This window comes from Ctenopharyngodon idella, chromosome 18, assembly GCF_019924925.1.
Source record: "Ctenopharyngodon idella isolate HZGC_01 chromosome 18, HZGC01, whole genome shotgun sequence".
NCBI lineage: Eukaryota > Metazoa > Chordata > Actinopteri > Cypriniformes > Xenocyprididae > Ctenopharyngodon > Ctenopharyngodon idella.
The window spans coordinates 2,002,116-2,016,234 of NC_067237.1; the positions used below are offsets into that span (position 1 = coordinate 2,002,116).

Consider the following 14,119-nt stretch of genomic DNA (forward strand, 5'->3'; position numbering starts at 1 on the left):
TAATTTAATTTCTTAAATACTGGAGAGAATAAACCATAATAATGAGCGTCTACGTAATAAAGCTCACCATAAAGAACTGGCAAAAGTAATGATTATGAATGTGACAAAAAACAGCAAGGAGACATTTTAATTGTTTATTAATAAACTAATGTTTTCTGAATTAGTGTCGGCTGCAAAGATGAAGTTGACATTGCTGACTCTCATCATCTCCGTATAATGGACGCGCCTAGAGAGAGAATGCACATTTCATTCGGATTACATTATCAGAGAGTGGCCTATTTTTTTCGTTTTGAATTATTTTGTTTAAAGGTAGATATTTCAAGCTTTCTATAGATATATTTCTCATGTCTTTGAGGCAAGCAGCCGCTGAGTTTCGGTTCATTTAGTCTATAAGACGTGCTCCAGTTCACGCGCAAGTGATCGCGCCGGCACCTCCATGTCATGATTATATTGTCTGATATATTTGCTTCTTATTTATTAAATCCAGGCAAATGGTTGATGAAACATTGATTAAAATTAAGATACAATTTTTACAAAACAAAATTCACTTTAAAGAAAAGCTTTCTGCAAAACAAAACTTGTGGTCAAAATCATGTCTAACCCACTCCATGTCTCCCGATATATTGCGCATCTTATGATGTATCCTATCTTACTCATGCTGTTCACTTTTCATAATCAAATAGATGAATTTAAAAAAATAGCATAGGCCTATTTAAACAAATATGAAACTACATTTTCTTTAATGGCTACCAACACATATAGTATAGTACAGAAATTTATGTCGTGAGCAAGAGCGGATCATGAGTCGAGTCGGATCAAGGATAATTTATTTTTAGACTTATATTTAATATTGGGGGCATCCAAGTTATTTGACATATTTGAAAAAAAAAATAAATAAATAAATAAAAAGTAACGCATTAGTTAATTTCCCTGGTAGTTACTTTTATAATGATGTAACTCAGTTACTATTTGTGAGAAGTAACTAGTAACTATAATTACTTTTTTAAAGTAACGTGCCCAACACTGTAGTTCACAGTGCATTAACTAATGTTAACAAATGCAACTCTTGATTTTAATAACATATTAGTAAATGTTGAAATGAACATGAACAAAGATTAATAAATGCTGTAGAAATGCAGTTCATAATTAGTTCATGTTAATGTGGTTGACTAATGTTAATTAATGAAACTTACTGTAAAGTGTTAGTGAATTTGTTGAGATTAGCAGTCTGTTAAACTCATTTTACAAGTATAATAAACACAAAAAGGCTTTTTTAGTTGAGTATTGTGCATTTCTTCCCCTTACTCCGGTTTTTATTGGTTGTTTAATATTTTTTTTGGAACCAGAATTGGAACTGGAATCGTTAGGCAAAACCAGAATTGGAACCGGAAAATTTCTATTTCCCAACCGTATTTATTGTACACATTTTTTTTTGCAGTGTTGAGCATTATAACCAATCACACACGTTTCTGTTGAGTGTATGAATGCAATGGCCAATCAGAGGTGTTTAGATTGGTCACAGCAATTAAGCAATCAGCTGAAAACGGTGGAGTTTTGTTCAGTGCACGACACACTCACTGAGTTTTGCACTCTTGCGAACTCTCATCATAAACAACAAAGTGCAGATACGATGTAAACAAGACATTAATTTTGCAATGTAGACAGCTTCGGTGATTATAACAGGAGTTTTTGCGAGAGTGCATAACTCTGTGATCTTGCACTAGACTTGGACCACGTTCTTTGCTCGCTTTTTTGTATATAATTTATTCCCAGTTTGAATAACCTTTTTCTTTTTCTTTATGATACTAAAATACCAGAAAAATTATAATGTTATGTGTTGATTTTCTAATGCATAAAAATCAATAAATTAACTCATGGTTCTTAACCATTTCCCCACACATAATTTATGTATTCTATTAATCAACATTAACAATCATTATTACAACACCAAGAGCAATATTCTGCAATAATGATTTGTCATAATATTATAGTTCTGCCCTGCAATGAATTACAGTTTTTTTAATAATTTACATACTTTATGTTGGCTATTTACATTATGCAATTGTTGTGTAAATACATGCATGCCACCTTTGATCAGCATTAAACAGTCTGTGTAAATAAACATACCATGTCAGATGCAGCTTCTGTTCCACCTTTGCAGTATAAAGACGACTTTTGTTCATGTTGATAAAATTGTTAACAGTCAATAGTATTCTAACTGATTGAAGTTTAAATGTATTTGACATAAAAACAACAGAGATACATTTAATATGGTAATCAAATATTGCAAAGCAAATATTTCCTCTTAATGGGAAGTTACTTTCTGACCCAGGTGTGAATATGCTGCTTTATGACTTTGAGGAGGACTTTAATGAATTTTCAGGATGTTTTTATAGATGTGTTACCTGTATCTGTTTGAGCACTTTTGGGATTGGTTTGCAGTTGAGCTTCTGGCATGCTTGTCTGTAGGCATTCAGAATCTCCTCCACCGTCACATTCTGGGCTGCAGAGACAAAACCGCACAAAGACAAGGTCAAAGGTCAGAGATATACTATACAGTGTAAACATGTATCCACGGTTCACCATTCTCATCAAATGAAAAACGGATGAAAGTAATTCTGCACAGCATTAAATTAAAGCCTGAATCCAGCTCATCTCATTCTCTATGTTTTAAAACAGCCATTGCTCTTAAAATACTGCCTACGTAGGCAGTTCACTAGGTTCTGTAACAGAGCAAACGTGTAGTATCTGGACAAGAAAGAGAGTATGAACAATATAAAGAGCGAGAGAGCAAACGGATCTGTCCTCATTGAGTCTGGGAGGTGATCAGTGTGTGAACACTGATTCTTGAGCGCTCTCAGTAGGGCCTTTGTGTAGCACATGAACACACACTCAAAGAAGCAAGTGGTCTAGACCTTCTAAGCGCTGTTTGCAGTCATATGACTTCATACATTCAGACTTATTGTTTTGAGGTGACACACATTCGTACATGCAGAGTGCAAGGTGGTTTAAGGCTAAGCTAAAATATCAGGGCTCTACAGAGAACATTCGCTTGCATTTGCACTGCGGTGATACTACAGTGTTATTTGTTATGCAAAGACATTAACAATAACATAAAAGTTATGGATAATGTCTTTTAAAACTATTTTAATATAACATTATAGGTAGATCTCAGAGAAAACAAAAAAGTTCTCAACATAATCTGTTTTTTTTTTTTTTGTCATTCTGTTCAATATTTAAACCTGATACAGATCCAATAACAATATGTAGAACTGATGTTTATTGTTTATTGTTTATTATTTTATTATAAATGTAAATAATAAATACATATGCATCAAAAATTATTATTAATTATAATAATAATAATAATAATAATAATAATAGTAGTGGTAATTTATTATTATTAATATTACCTCCAATATTTGATTATTTTATTATTATCTGTCTACTATTTTTTAAGATTTTTGTGCATCAATTTCACATTTTAAGTGACTAACAACAAAACAGACAATTAAATGTTTAATTACAGTTTTTGTATAACAATTAATCGTCAGCCATAATGTTACATTAATGGCAGATTAGTCTGTGGTTAAATCTGTGGTACGACTACAGCCATTGTGTGTTTGACTGGTGTTTGTAATCGCTATGGCTCTGTTTGGTTCATTCCTCCAGCACATTTACACATAGTGTGTACATGACCAAAGAGAGACACACATACAGTGTACAGACTGTAGTTACAAGTTAAAATTCTGGTTTATTTTCACCCTGTTTATGTAAACCAGCTGTGCATGCTGTTGATTACCACATACACATATTTACCACACACATCTGTGTGTATAAATGAACGGGAAACGTGTTTACAGTAAACACAATCACAATGCAAGCTTTGCAGGACTGAAGGTTCAAGAAGAAAAGGTTCAAGAAGGTTCAAGCATTCTTCAGTGTTTTTACTGAACTTTTTTACTACAAATGACCCCTGGATTGTAATTTCCATTTTCCGGTTATCCTTGCAGGTATATTAATCAGAAGTATAATATTCATCTTTTAATTAATGCTGTACAGGTAAACTACTTACCAATTCTTAAATGGCCATGACCTGACTTGAAAGACTGAATATAACTTTGCTAAAACATAATGCTTAAATAAATATATGGTGAAATTAGATTTCATGTTGATGTTTTATAATAATAAAGGTTAATGTTATGTTAAAAATATAAGTGTGGTTATAATGGTTATAATCAAAACAGTGTAATATTAGCATGTGTTAGATGTTCAATTATTGTTAGGAAAACTCCGACCGACTGGCCGCAGATCAGCATCGGACAATAATCACATTCTATTGATGCTTCCTCGTTTCCTCGTTCCTCAGTCCTCCAGCCTGTGACCTGGAAAAAGAAAGCATCTTGAAGGGCATCTCAATTCTCTAATCGCACCGCAAGAAAGCGAGGAACGAGGAGTGAGGAAGCTTCCAGAGAAGCGATGAGCGAGGATGCACAGGTGTATCCTATGCGGAAGTCTTTCTTGTCGAAAAACCTGACGCACATAAATTCTCCTCCCCCTTCACATCTGTCACAATCATTTTAATTTATGTTTTAGTTTTATCACTGCAGTTAAATAAACCATATATCTCACATATTTCAACAGGGCATCTTGCTTTATTAATAATTATTTGAAGTGACGCTTGAGTGATCAAGAATATAGCAATGTACAAAATGAGCTTTCCTTCAATTCCTCCATCCTCATTTTCCTTCCTCACATCCTTCCCTCGCATCCTAAGGGGGGTGGAGCTGAGATGCGAGGAAAGGAAACGAGAATGCGCACAAATAAGAAATGAGAAGCACCCTATCGGTAGTCACTAAATTTGGTCAATCTCACGAACCAATCACAATTTGATGACGTAAAACCATAAAAAGTTGCCACCGAGGCACATGTAAACCGTATACAGATGAGGCTTTTGTGCCACGTTTTACTTTGTAAATTCACGAAACATTAGTAAACCCCACATTTTTATTTAGATTGTCTCGGTTCAAACAAGCCCAAACACAACATAACATGATGTGTAGATCTTGAGAAAATCATGACATGCTGCTTGGCTAAAGCTATAGGACTTCTGGGATTCTATCGCAATGCGATCATTTGAAAGTTCAAGCAATGGAAACTGGATCTCGGATATGGTGGGTAGGGACGATGTGTCAAGACCAATCGGACACTGTTTTACAGCTGGAGCGCTCTTTGATTGTGCGCCACAGAATAGGAGCGTACAGCTGAAACAGCACTGGAAGATTACTTCTTGATACCTTGTTTTGTTTTGTTTTTTAGAGTTATAAGCCATTACTTTTAAGTATGCCACTTAGACGTGAAACCAATAAAAATGCCTTCTGCTTGTTTATACACACTTTTTATCTATGTTACCGACAGCATCCTACATGTGGTATATGGTCATTAGGTTCAAAATAACCTGAAATATTCCTTGTATATGCAGAAAAGTAAAAACACTGAATTCAAGAGAAAGACTCCTCATTTAGTACTCACAGAGTCAAAGTGCTATAGTGTTTCTATTGTTTTTTTGCACACACAAACATATAAACACCATGAAGCACTGGTGACCAGTGATGATGTGCTGGGTTGATGACTCTAATGATAATTACCTGTTTAGATGCAGTCCTTCCACGCTTGCTATCATCTAATAAGCTGCAGACTAATCAAGGCCACCATCACGAACATGGGCTATAAATAAAAACTAATACATGAATGACTGAGACGATTCAGCTAAGAGTGCATAATTGTGTGTCTTTCGTCTTCTCCTCAGGCAGTCTAATTAAACTAAAGTCTGCTGTAAAAGATTTCCAATGGCTCATTCTCCATGAGTGGAGCTCTGGAACTCCTTCTGATGTTTCAGCAATACTTCTTTAATCCATTCTACAGTATTTAATATGCAAGCAATACCAAACCAATGCCCAATAATTACAACAAAAACATGGTTAAAAAAATGGTTGTTTATCCATAAATTTGCCATAACGTCCTATTGTCAGCCTGTGATATTGTTGATACACAATATTATCAAGTTGGCGATGAAGAAAAACGTCACATCACATAGAAATACTTCACCCAAAGTCGAGCCCGTGGATATCACATATGCAATTTGTAAACTTTGCACGAGAGTTATGTCGGTGAAGGAGTCTACCCCTTTTCCACCAGCATGAACCGGGAGCTAGTTCAGAGCTAGTGCTATTGCCGGTTTGGAGTTGGTTCAACTGACAAGCCTTCTAAGAACCGGTTTGCTTTTCCACGGGCTAGAGAGCCACCACAGAGTCAGGTGACAGGTCTTACGCCACTGTATACGTCACATCTTTCAGAAACGCTAGCACGGAAGCACCTAACACACTAGGCTTGTTCGAGATGCATCGGCTACACCGCGAGGGTGATCCAAAAGCACAAGGAGTCGTATGCTCTCCAAACGCTCCCGCGACACTCCGATGTCACACGGCGATCGGTCCGCGTAGCTCCCGTGCATCTCAAACAAGCCATCCATCAACAATGGCGGAAAATGTGTTAATGATGCTCATGGCTTTGTGAGCCTACATCGGCATCCAAACACGGCGAATCCAATGAATTTGTGCAGCTCGCCGTAATTTCTATAGATGGAGATTACAATTGAGCTGCTATTAGCTCGATTAGCTGCCGTTTCAAAAATGGCGGTCACAAGTTTCCGTTTGTCTTGTTGGTCGTGGTAACCCCGCCCCCAGCCCCTGACACAAGCGGTTCTTACTTCTAGACTAGCAATGTTTTGGTGCTACTTACGAAGCACTTTTCCTGGTGCTTTGGGTGTCGAAAGACAAAGAACTGATTTGAAACTAGGCTCTGGCTCTGATCCAGCACTGAAACTGCCTTGGTGGAAAAGGGGTAACCACTGTCAATTATTCCCTGAAAGTGAAGTGAAAGCAAAACTGACCGAGCTTTTGGCATCTGATGCTGCATGGCACATTAATTCTCTCAGACACGACGAGAGCTGAATCTACCTCAATGTTGATAACGGTATATCAACTATCTTAATTTATTTGCTTAACATTTCTCTTGTGGACCACACATTAATGATAGTGAAAAAATGAGAAGATCGGCACAACCCTAGTCTGATCAGATTGAGCTGTCAACCAGTCACAGCAGCTGATAAAACAGCACTTACACACTCAAGACAAAACTGGAGGAAAATAAGACCGTTTGAGTGCACTTACAACTAACCTCACAGGAAATAAACATTACTTACTGAACAATGCCCTGAGTGAAAGTGGTCATTATTTGACAGTTCAATTATATGGTTTTATCAGCAATGTAATAAGCATGTGTTAGTCCAAACTCGGTCCTGGAGGGCCACTGTCCTGCAGAGTTTAGCTCCAACCTTCCTCAACACACCTGCCTGGAAGTTTTTAGCATGGCTATTAAGACCTTGGTTAGCTTGTTCAGGAGTGTTTAATTGGGATTAGAGCTAAACTTTGCAGAACAGTGGCCCTCCAGGAGCAGGAATGGACACCCCACTCCAGAAGACAAGGGGACCACTTTCACATCACAGCAGATAATATAAAGAACAACCCACAGTCAGCTGGTCCACTTCGCACCATGGTCCTGATCATCATTATCCTGTGTATTACATGAATATCAATAAAGAAAGAAAAAAATTGAATTGATTTTATCATAAGAGAAGATAGAGACTGTAGAGTGCTATGAGAGTCACGAAACTAGCAAAGTTATGTTGGGAATATCTGGGGGAAAAGGTCAGGTCAATTAAGCCATTTTGTGGTTATTACAACCAAAATCTGACTTCAGAAGGCTGTGATTGACCAATCATAATAACCCTCTGATGAGGATACTTTAAAGAAAATGCATATATGGAAAACAATTGGTCATACCCTTGAAATAAATAGTGAGAAGTATTAACGGAGATGAGATTAGGCCAGGCAAGCAAACACAGTGTAACAAAATTACCTCAGACCTTCACACCAGACGCGACTTGCACGAACAAATCGCTTCATTCGCGCGTGAAATTCACTTCACAAGAGACGCAAATTCGCGTCATGAGAGGGGCTTCTGCCAGGCGGCTCAAATCTCGTTTCTGCACACTTCCTCTGAATAAACACATCACCTCCTCAGCAGGAAAGTAGTTGTAAAATACGGCGAATAAGCTCAATTTGCCGGCTTTAGCTAGCTTGTAGTCTCAATATGTATGTATGTTATATATATATATATATATATATATATATAGCTCAATTTGAGTAAAGAGCGTTTTTTACAACTTACCAGATTGTCCGACCTCCTCACTCACTTTCTTCCAAGCAAGATCCTTTTTATTCCTGTTTCTAAAAAAGTATGTAGATGTACCGTACTGCTCCGGGTATCCACATACAGCGAAGATGATTTTGTCCTCCATTGTTGTTTCGGATTTCTGCCACCTCTAATCACGTCACTACTAGAGCAAGCTCCTGATTGGTAAACGCGGCGCGAATTTTCGCCAAAGTTCAGATTTTTCAACTTGCACGATTCGACCAAAATGCTCTATTCATGCCGCCTCATTCGCGCGAATCGCGCCGCAGGATGTCTATTCGCATCTTTGCATTGACTTAACATGTAAATCACTTGCGCTTAACGCTTCATTCGCGTCTGGTGTGAATGCACCATAAGAGTGACGGATTCTCCCCTCCCTCTCATCTTTTAAGGATGAGGAGTTTTTCCTTTGATATTTTTGTGTAATGTAAAGCAGCAGGTGGTCATCTATTTTCGCTACTTTGAAACAGCAGCACGCGCTTCGTATAAAAAGACCTTTTATTCCATACAAATTCCTTTTTTTTTTCCATTTAGATTTTTCAGCATTCCATTTTAATGGTAAATTTAAATTTTAGTAATCAAAAAGAAAAGAAAAGAAAAGAAAAAAAAACAAAAACAAAAAAAACGTACTCAATTCAACAACAATTTATTAAGAAAAAAAAAAAAAACTTTTAATAAATTGTTGTTGAATTGAGTACGTTTTTTTTGTTTTTTTTTCCTTAGGGCCCTAAGAAGTCAATTTTCTTTTTTCAAAATTCCATGTTTTTTGTTTTAATTTCTCTGGATTATGTTTTAATTAGGGATGTCAAAATTAACGCATGTGATTATTTATTTTTTTCCAATATAGCACTATTAAACCATTCAAGTGCGATAAGAAAAAACCCTCAAATCTGTAAACAAACAGACAGCGTGCCAGCACCGCATCGAGTTCTCTTTCGCAATCGAATGGACAAAAACACACAAAATTCCCAAATTCCTATTTTGCCAAATATCCTTATAAGCACAGTCTTAAATTAGTTAAAAAAAAAAAAGTTAAATGAACATAAAGAGTTGTGAGAAAATAGGATGTGTCAGATCCACGTTATGTGCATCAGGTCTTAAAGTGACAGCAGCCTAATAATCCTGTGGCTGTCTGTCATTAATGTAAAAGAACAAAAGACAAAGAATGATTAACTTTTGTAGCTTTAATAAAGATTAATCTAAATTTAATTTATAATGTATGAAGACTGGACTTTATGCCGTGGGCAGAGTCTGAGAAGGGCACTGAATGTGCTCCATATACTCTGTGTACAGCATGTCCTTGGAAAAGCATTAGCTTGGAGAGTGCTTACAAAGTCTCAGCATGGGTAAATGTTCCCAGATAGAGAAAGACACAGAGAGACTTCCCAAAATGGGAAAATAGTAGACTCCTTAATATTTCCAAATGCACACAGATAAATGCCATTTGATTTTACGTGTTGACTACACCTCCAGCAGTTTCACAGAAGGCAGAGCAGCACTGGCATTGAGCATTAGATGAAATAATTTAGTCCAAGTCATGAAGTGTCTTCAAAGAAGAGATAAGCATGCATGTTTTTCAAGTGCAGCCTTGTTCTTTTTACCAAATCTGCACAGCTATTTGGACACGTCATCTGGGTAGGTTTCATAACCTTAAAAAACATCCAAACGTGATTGTGGGTGTGTGTTTACCACTTCCAGATTCCAGATCTACTAAGTTACAGAGACCTGCACAGTGGTAAGATTTCATTTGAAAATGCTACAGTGATACAGATTAGCCACAACACTAAAGATCACAGTATCTCCCTCCTAATGGCACATCCACTACGTATATATAGATTATGAAATCACGAGAGTGGGGTGAATTAATGAAGAACTGTCTATCAGCAAACAGTCTTTGTGGAAACCTTTGGTTTGCATTCCTCTGAATGGCATGTTTCCAAAAGGACCACTGGAGAACACTTACTGAAGTGTGCTGCTGAGTTGGCCAGACGTCTAAATTAAAGACTGCTCCTTCAGATCAATACACAGAAAGTGGTACTGCAGTACACAGTCTTAGCAAAACGTGAAGAAACATGAGAGTTTAAAGGGACTTTCTGAGCAGGTGTGTCGATCTGTTCAACAAAATCAGTACATTCACAATAAACCCTATGGTTTGGAAGGTCATTCTCAGTCAGGAATGTTAAATACATCTTGATGACAACATAGAACACAAAAAGCATGTCCTGGAGCTAGCAGTTAAAGCTAACCACAGAATATCAATTGCCAGTGTAAATGAACTGTGTCACTTTCCTGTGAAATACATCCCTGAAATTCTCGGGAAGAGTGTACTTGCCTGCCCCGAAGCCTCTGAATATTAACTGCGCAATATATATTTATGTTTGTAGAAGATTAATAAGTGAGGCAACAAAGCCAGAGGCCATTTTAATCCAGCTTAAACCACAAACTAAAAAACTAAAAAACTTCAAATACTATAAATGCTTATTATAACTATAGAAGGTTAAAGGGTTAGTTCACCCAAAAATGAAAATTCTGTCATTAATTACTCACCCTTATATCGTTCCACACCTGTAAGACCTTCATTCATCTTCAGAACACAAATTAAGATATTTTTGATGAAATCTGATGGCTCAGTGAGGCCTCTATTGCCAGCAAGATAATTAACACTTTCAATGCCCAGAAGCTACTAAAGACATATTTAAAACAGTTCATGTGACTACAGTGGTTCAACCTTAATGTTATGAAGCGACAAGAATACTTTTTGTGCGCCAAAAAAACCCAAAATAACAGACACTTAAAGACTGAACGGGTCTGCTCAATTCAGCGTGAGCCGAACGAGAGTCACAGCACAGATCAGCAGCAGGAGTATACGAGAGTACGAGAGTGAAGAGCTGACAAGATGATGGTGGAAGATTTTTGGAATTTGTTTTTTTTTTTTAAATTTTGGATTTAAACCAAGTGCTAACTGGGAACTTGCAAAGGATTAGTTGTGTTTTTCTAGTTGTTGTGTTTTTCATTAGGAATAATAACCCACCATTCAAGCAATTGCTGCACCCTAAATTGGTGCTAATTTGAAAGCGAAAGTAGAATACGCATGGCCGCAAGGGCATTAATAATGGTGCATGTCTACTGGCATGGACTGTTTTCAGTTCATTCCTAGGGAAGCTCAACTTCCATAGGAAATAACTGAAAACGCTCGCTCTGCTCTGCACCATTATGAATGCCTGTGCGTCTGTGCGTATTTTACTTTTGCTTTCAAATTAGCAAGGTGCAAAAGAGGGAACCTCCCCATCCCCCAATCCCGGTATTGTCACACGTTGATTAACCGCTGGGAAAAGTTCCTCACTGTCACAACCCTACCTCACACATTTGAGAGATCAAGACAAGTGGACATATCACATAGGCCAATATATCGGCCGATATTTGGCATTTTTAAATATCGGCATCGGCCGATCAGTTTTTCTGTTTGGCTGATGTATTGGAAGTACATCAGTACATCAAAACTTTTATTTTTATGCCATGCCAGACTTTCATCCAAAATCATTTACTCACTGTCATGTCGTTCCAAACCTGTAAGACTGCTGTTCAATCTTCAGAATGAAATCTGAGCTATTTCTGTTCCTCCATTGACACTATACGCAAGTACCATTTTGATACTTCAAAAAGTTCATAAAGAGATCTGGACAGAAATCTCTCATATTTCATCAAAAATATCTTCATTTTGCATTCTGAAGATGAATGAAAGTCTTACGGGTTTGGAACGACATAAGGGTGAGTAAATGACAGAACTAACCCTTTAATGCACTGTTTATTTCATTTGTATTTTTGTTCTGTTGTATTTATTTGTTAATTTGTTGTAATTAGTTTCTTTGTTCTTATTGTATTGCTGACTGTTTCTTGTCTTCTGTAAATGTTTTGAGGACCTTTCACACTACATTAATTAACCTAGTATTAATTTATGCTGAAGCCTATCGATAATTATGAAATTTTACAGATATCTAAAATTACTCATATGAAATAAGACTTTGATCATATTGCCCACCAATAATCGTGTTAAATAGTCGTGATTTCAATATTGACCACAATTAGGTCTCAGTTTAAACAGATTCTCGGAATGTGATTGCCCAAACTTCAAACTGTAAAGCACAGCAAGCACTGGTCTTCCTCAGAGCGAAGATAATGACAGCTCATTAAACTGTGCACTGCCGTTTGATAAGGATGATATGTAAACAAAAGTTAAATGTTGGCAATTAATGTGCAGTGCTGTCAGCAGACAGAATCAAGCCCCTCAGGCTACAGACAGAAACGCTCGCACACTTGAGCAAGACTGCACGGTGTCCTTCTTTTCCATCAAACAAGCCTAGACATCACTAAGTTCATTTCCTCTGAGCTGAAGGCATGAGACAAAACGTACCACAAAAGCTGGTTTTGGTAATGTTTCTTCAACTATGGGCACTTTGGCATACGTCTCATATTTCACCTCAAGCAGGCTCTTCACTGACACTGTTATGTCCTTGATAAACAAGAACACAAACTTTTGCAAGAACTTTATTAGGAGCAAAACTGTCGATTGTTACAGAGATTATGGAACTGATTGAGAGACAGTCAAAAAAAAAAAAAGAAGTAGCAGAAAAATAAATGAAGGCATGGTAAAAAGTTCCCAAGATCTTTATAAGGTGACCGTAATACAACAATACAAAAACCTGAAATCTGTTCAACCCCTCAATATAGAAGATATGTCTTGAAAAGTTCTAGAACTTTAATAAAGTTCCAATGTTTCAGACTCAGCAAAAATTGCTCCCAAAGTCGAAATACCACAGACCAAATGAGATTGTGTAATTGTAATTGCGACTTTTTATCTCACAATTCTGACTTTTTCTTCTCACAATTGCATGTTTATCTCTCACAATTCTGACTTTTTTCTCATAATTGCAAGATGTAAACGGGCCATTGATGAATAAGGTTTTTAAAAGTGTAAAAAAAAACCAATGGAGATATAATTAATTTTGAAGTTTTATTAAGTGTTAACAATGAGATTATGTGTTTTTTATAATCAGTTAACACTGCTTTTGTCATTTTTTACAAGATGGACAAAATTTGTCAAAAAAATAATTCCGTTTAACCAAAATTTCGGTTTTACCGAATGACACTTTTGGTTATATACCAAATGACGATATTTTCACACAATGCTAACAGGTTGATATCTAGCTAGCTAGAAAAGGACAATCAAACATTTTATATTTAGTACAAGTTTTTAAAAAATTACAACATTTTCCATGTTTTATAGCGGTTGTATCGAATGACCTGAAGTTTCAGGACATGCGTATGATCAAGTGAAAACATGAATTTTTCAAACAGTTAAAAGAGAGTGAGTTACTTTGCTTCATGACCATGTGGTCCTTTGCAGGTGTCTGAATGATGTCACATCCTGTCACATGATATTGAACGCATGACTTGATCCAAAATGGTTCCTTTATATTGGTTACTCCGAATGACATCAATGAAATTCATTTTTCCGGACATTCTTTCTCATAACAAAGCAACGACTTTTACACATAATTTTAATAACATTTTGCACTATGTTGATATATGATGTTATAAAATCATGCCAGAATGAAAAAATATATACATTTATTACATTTTAGGATATTTTAATCACAAATGAAATGGCTGTATTGGCCTTTGGACGGTTAAACCGAATGATCTTTTGATACTTCAAAATCTTTAAAATACCTTTATATGTAGCAAAATATAATTAAAACCTTTTGGATTCAATAAAAGAGATCTAGTTGTACTACCTTACATA

The 14,119-nt window shown here is 36.4% G+C and overlaps 1 protein-coding gene across 3 annotated transcripts in view; it reads right to left on the reverse strand.

Moving 5' to 3' along the window:
* ppp1r37 (protein phosphatase 1, regulatory subunit 37) overlaps positions 1-14,119 on the reverse strand; it is a 52,630-nt gene that overhangs the window by 27,670 nt on the left and 10,841 nt on the right. For 2 of the 3 annotated variants that reach the window (XM_051869462.1, XM_051869464.1), the window contains 2 exons: positions 2,406-2,503; positions 2,128-2,172 (listed from right to left, as the gene is read on the reverse strand). In XM_051869462.1, the coding sequence (XP_051725422.1) occupies positions 2,128-2,172; positions 2,406-2,503 (143 nt within the window). The remainder of the gene's footprint in view (positions 1-2,127; positions 2,173-2,405; positions 2,504-14,119) is intronic. The other variant, XM_051869463.1, reaches the window with a different exon arrangement.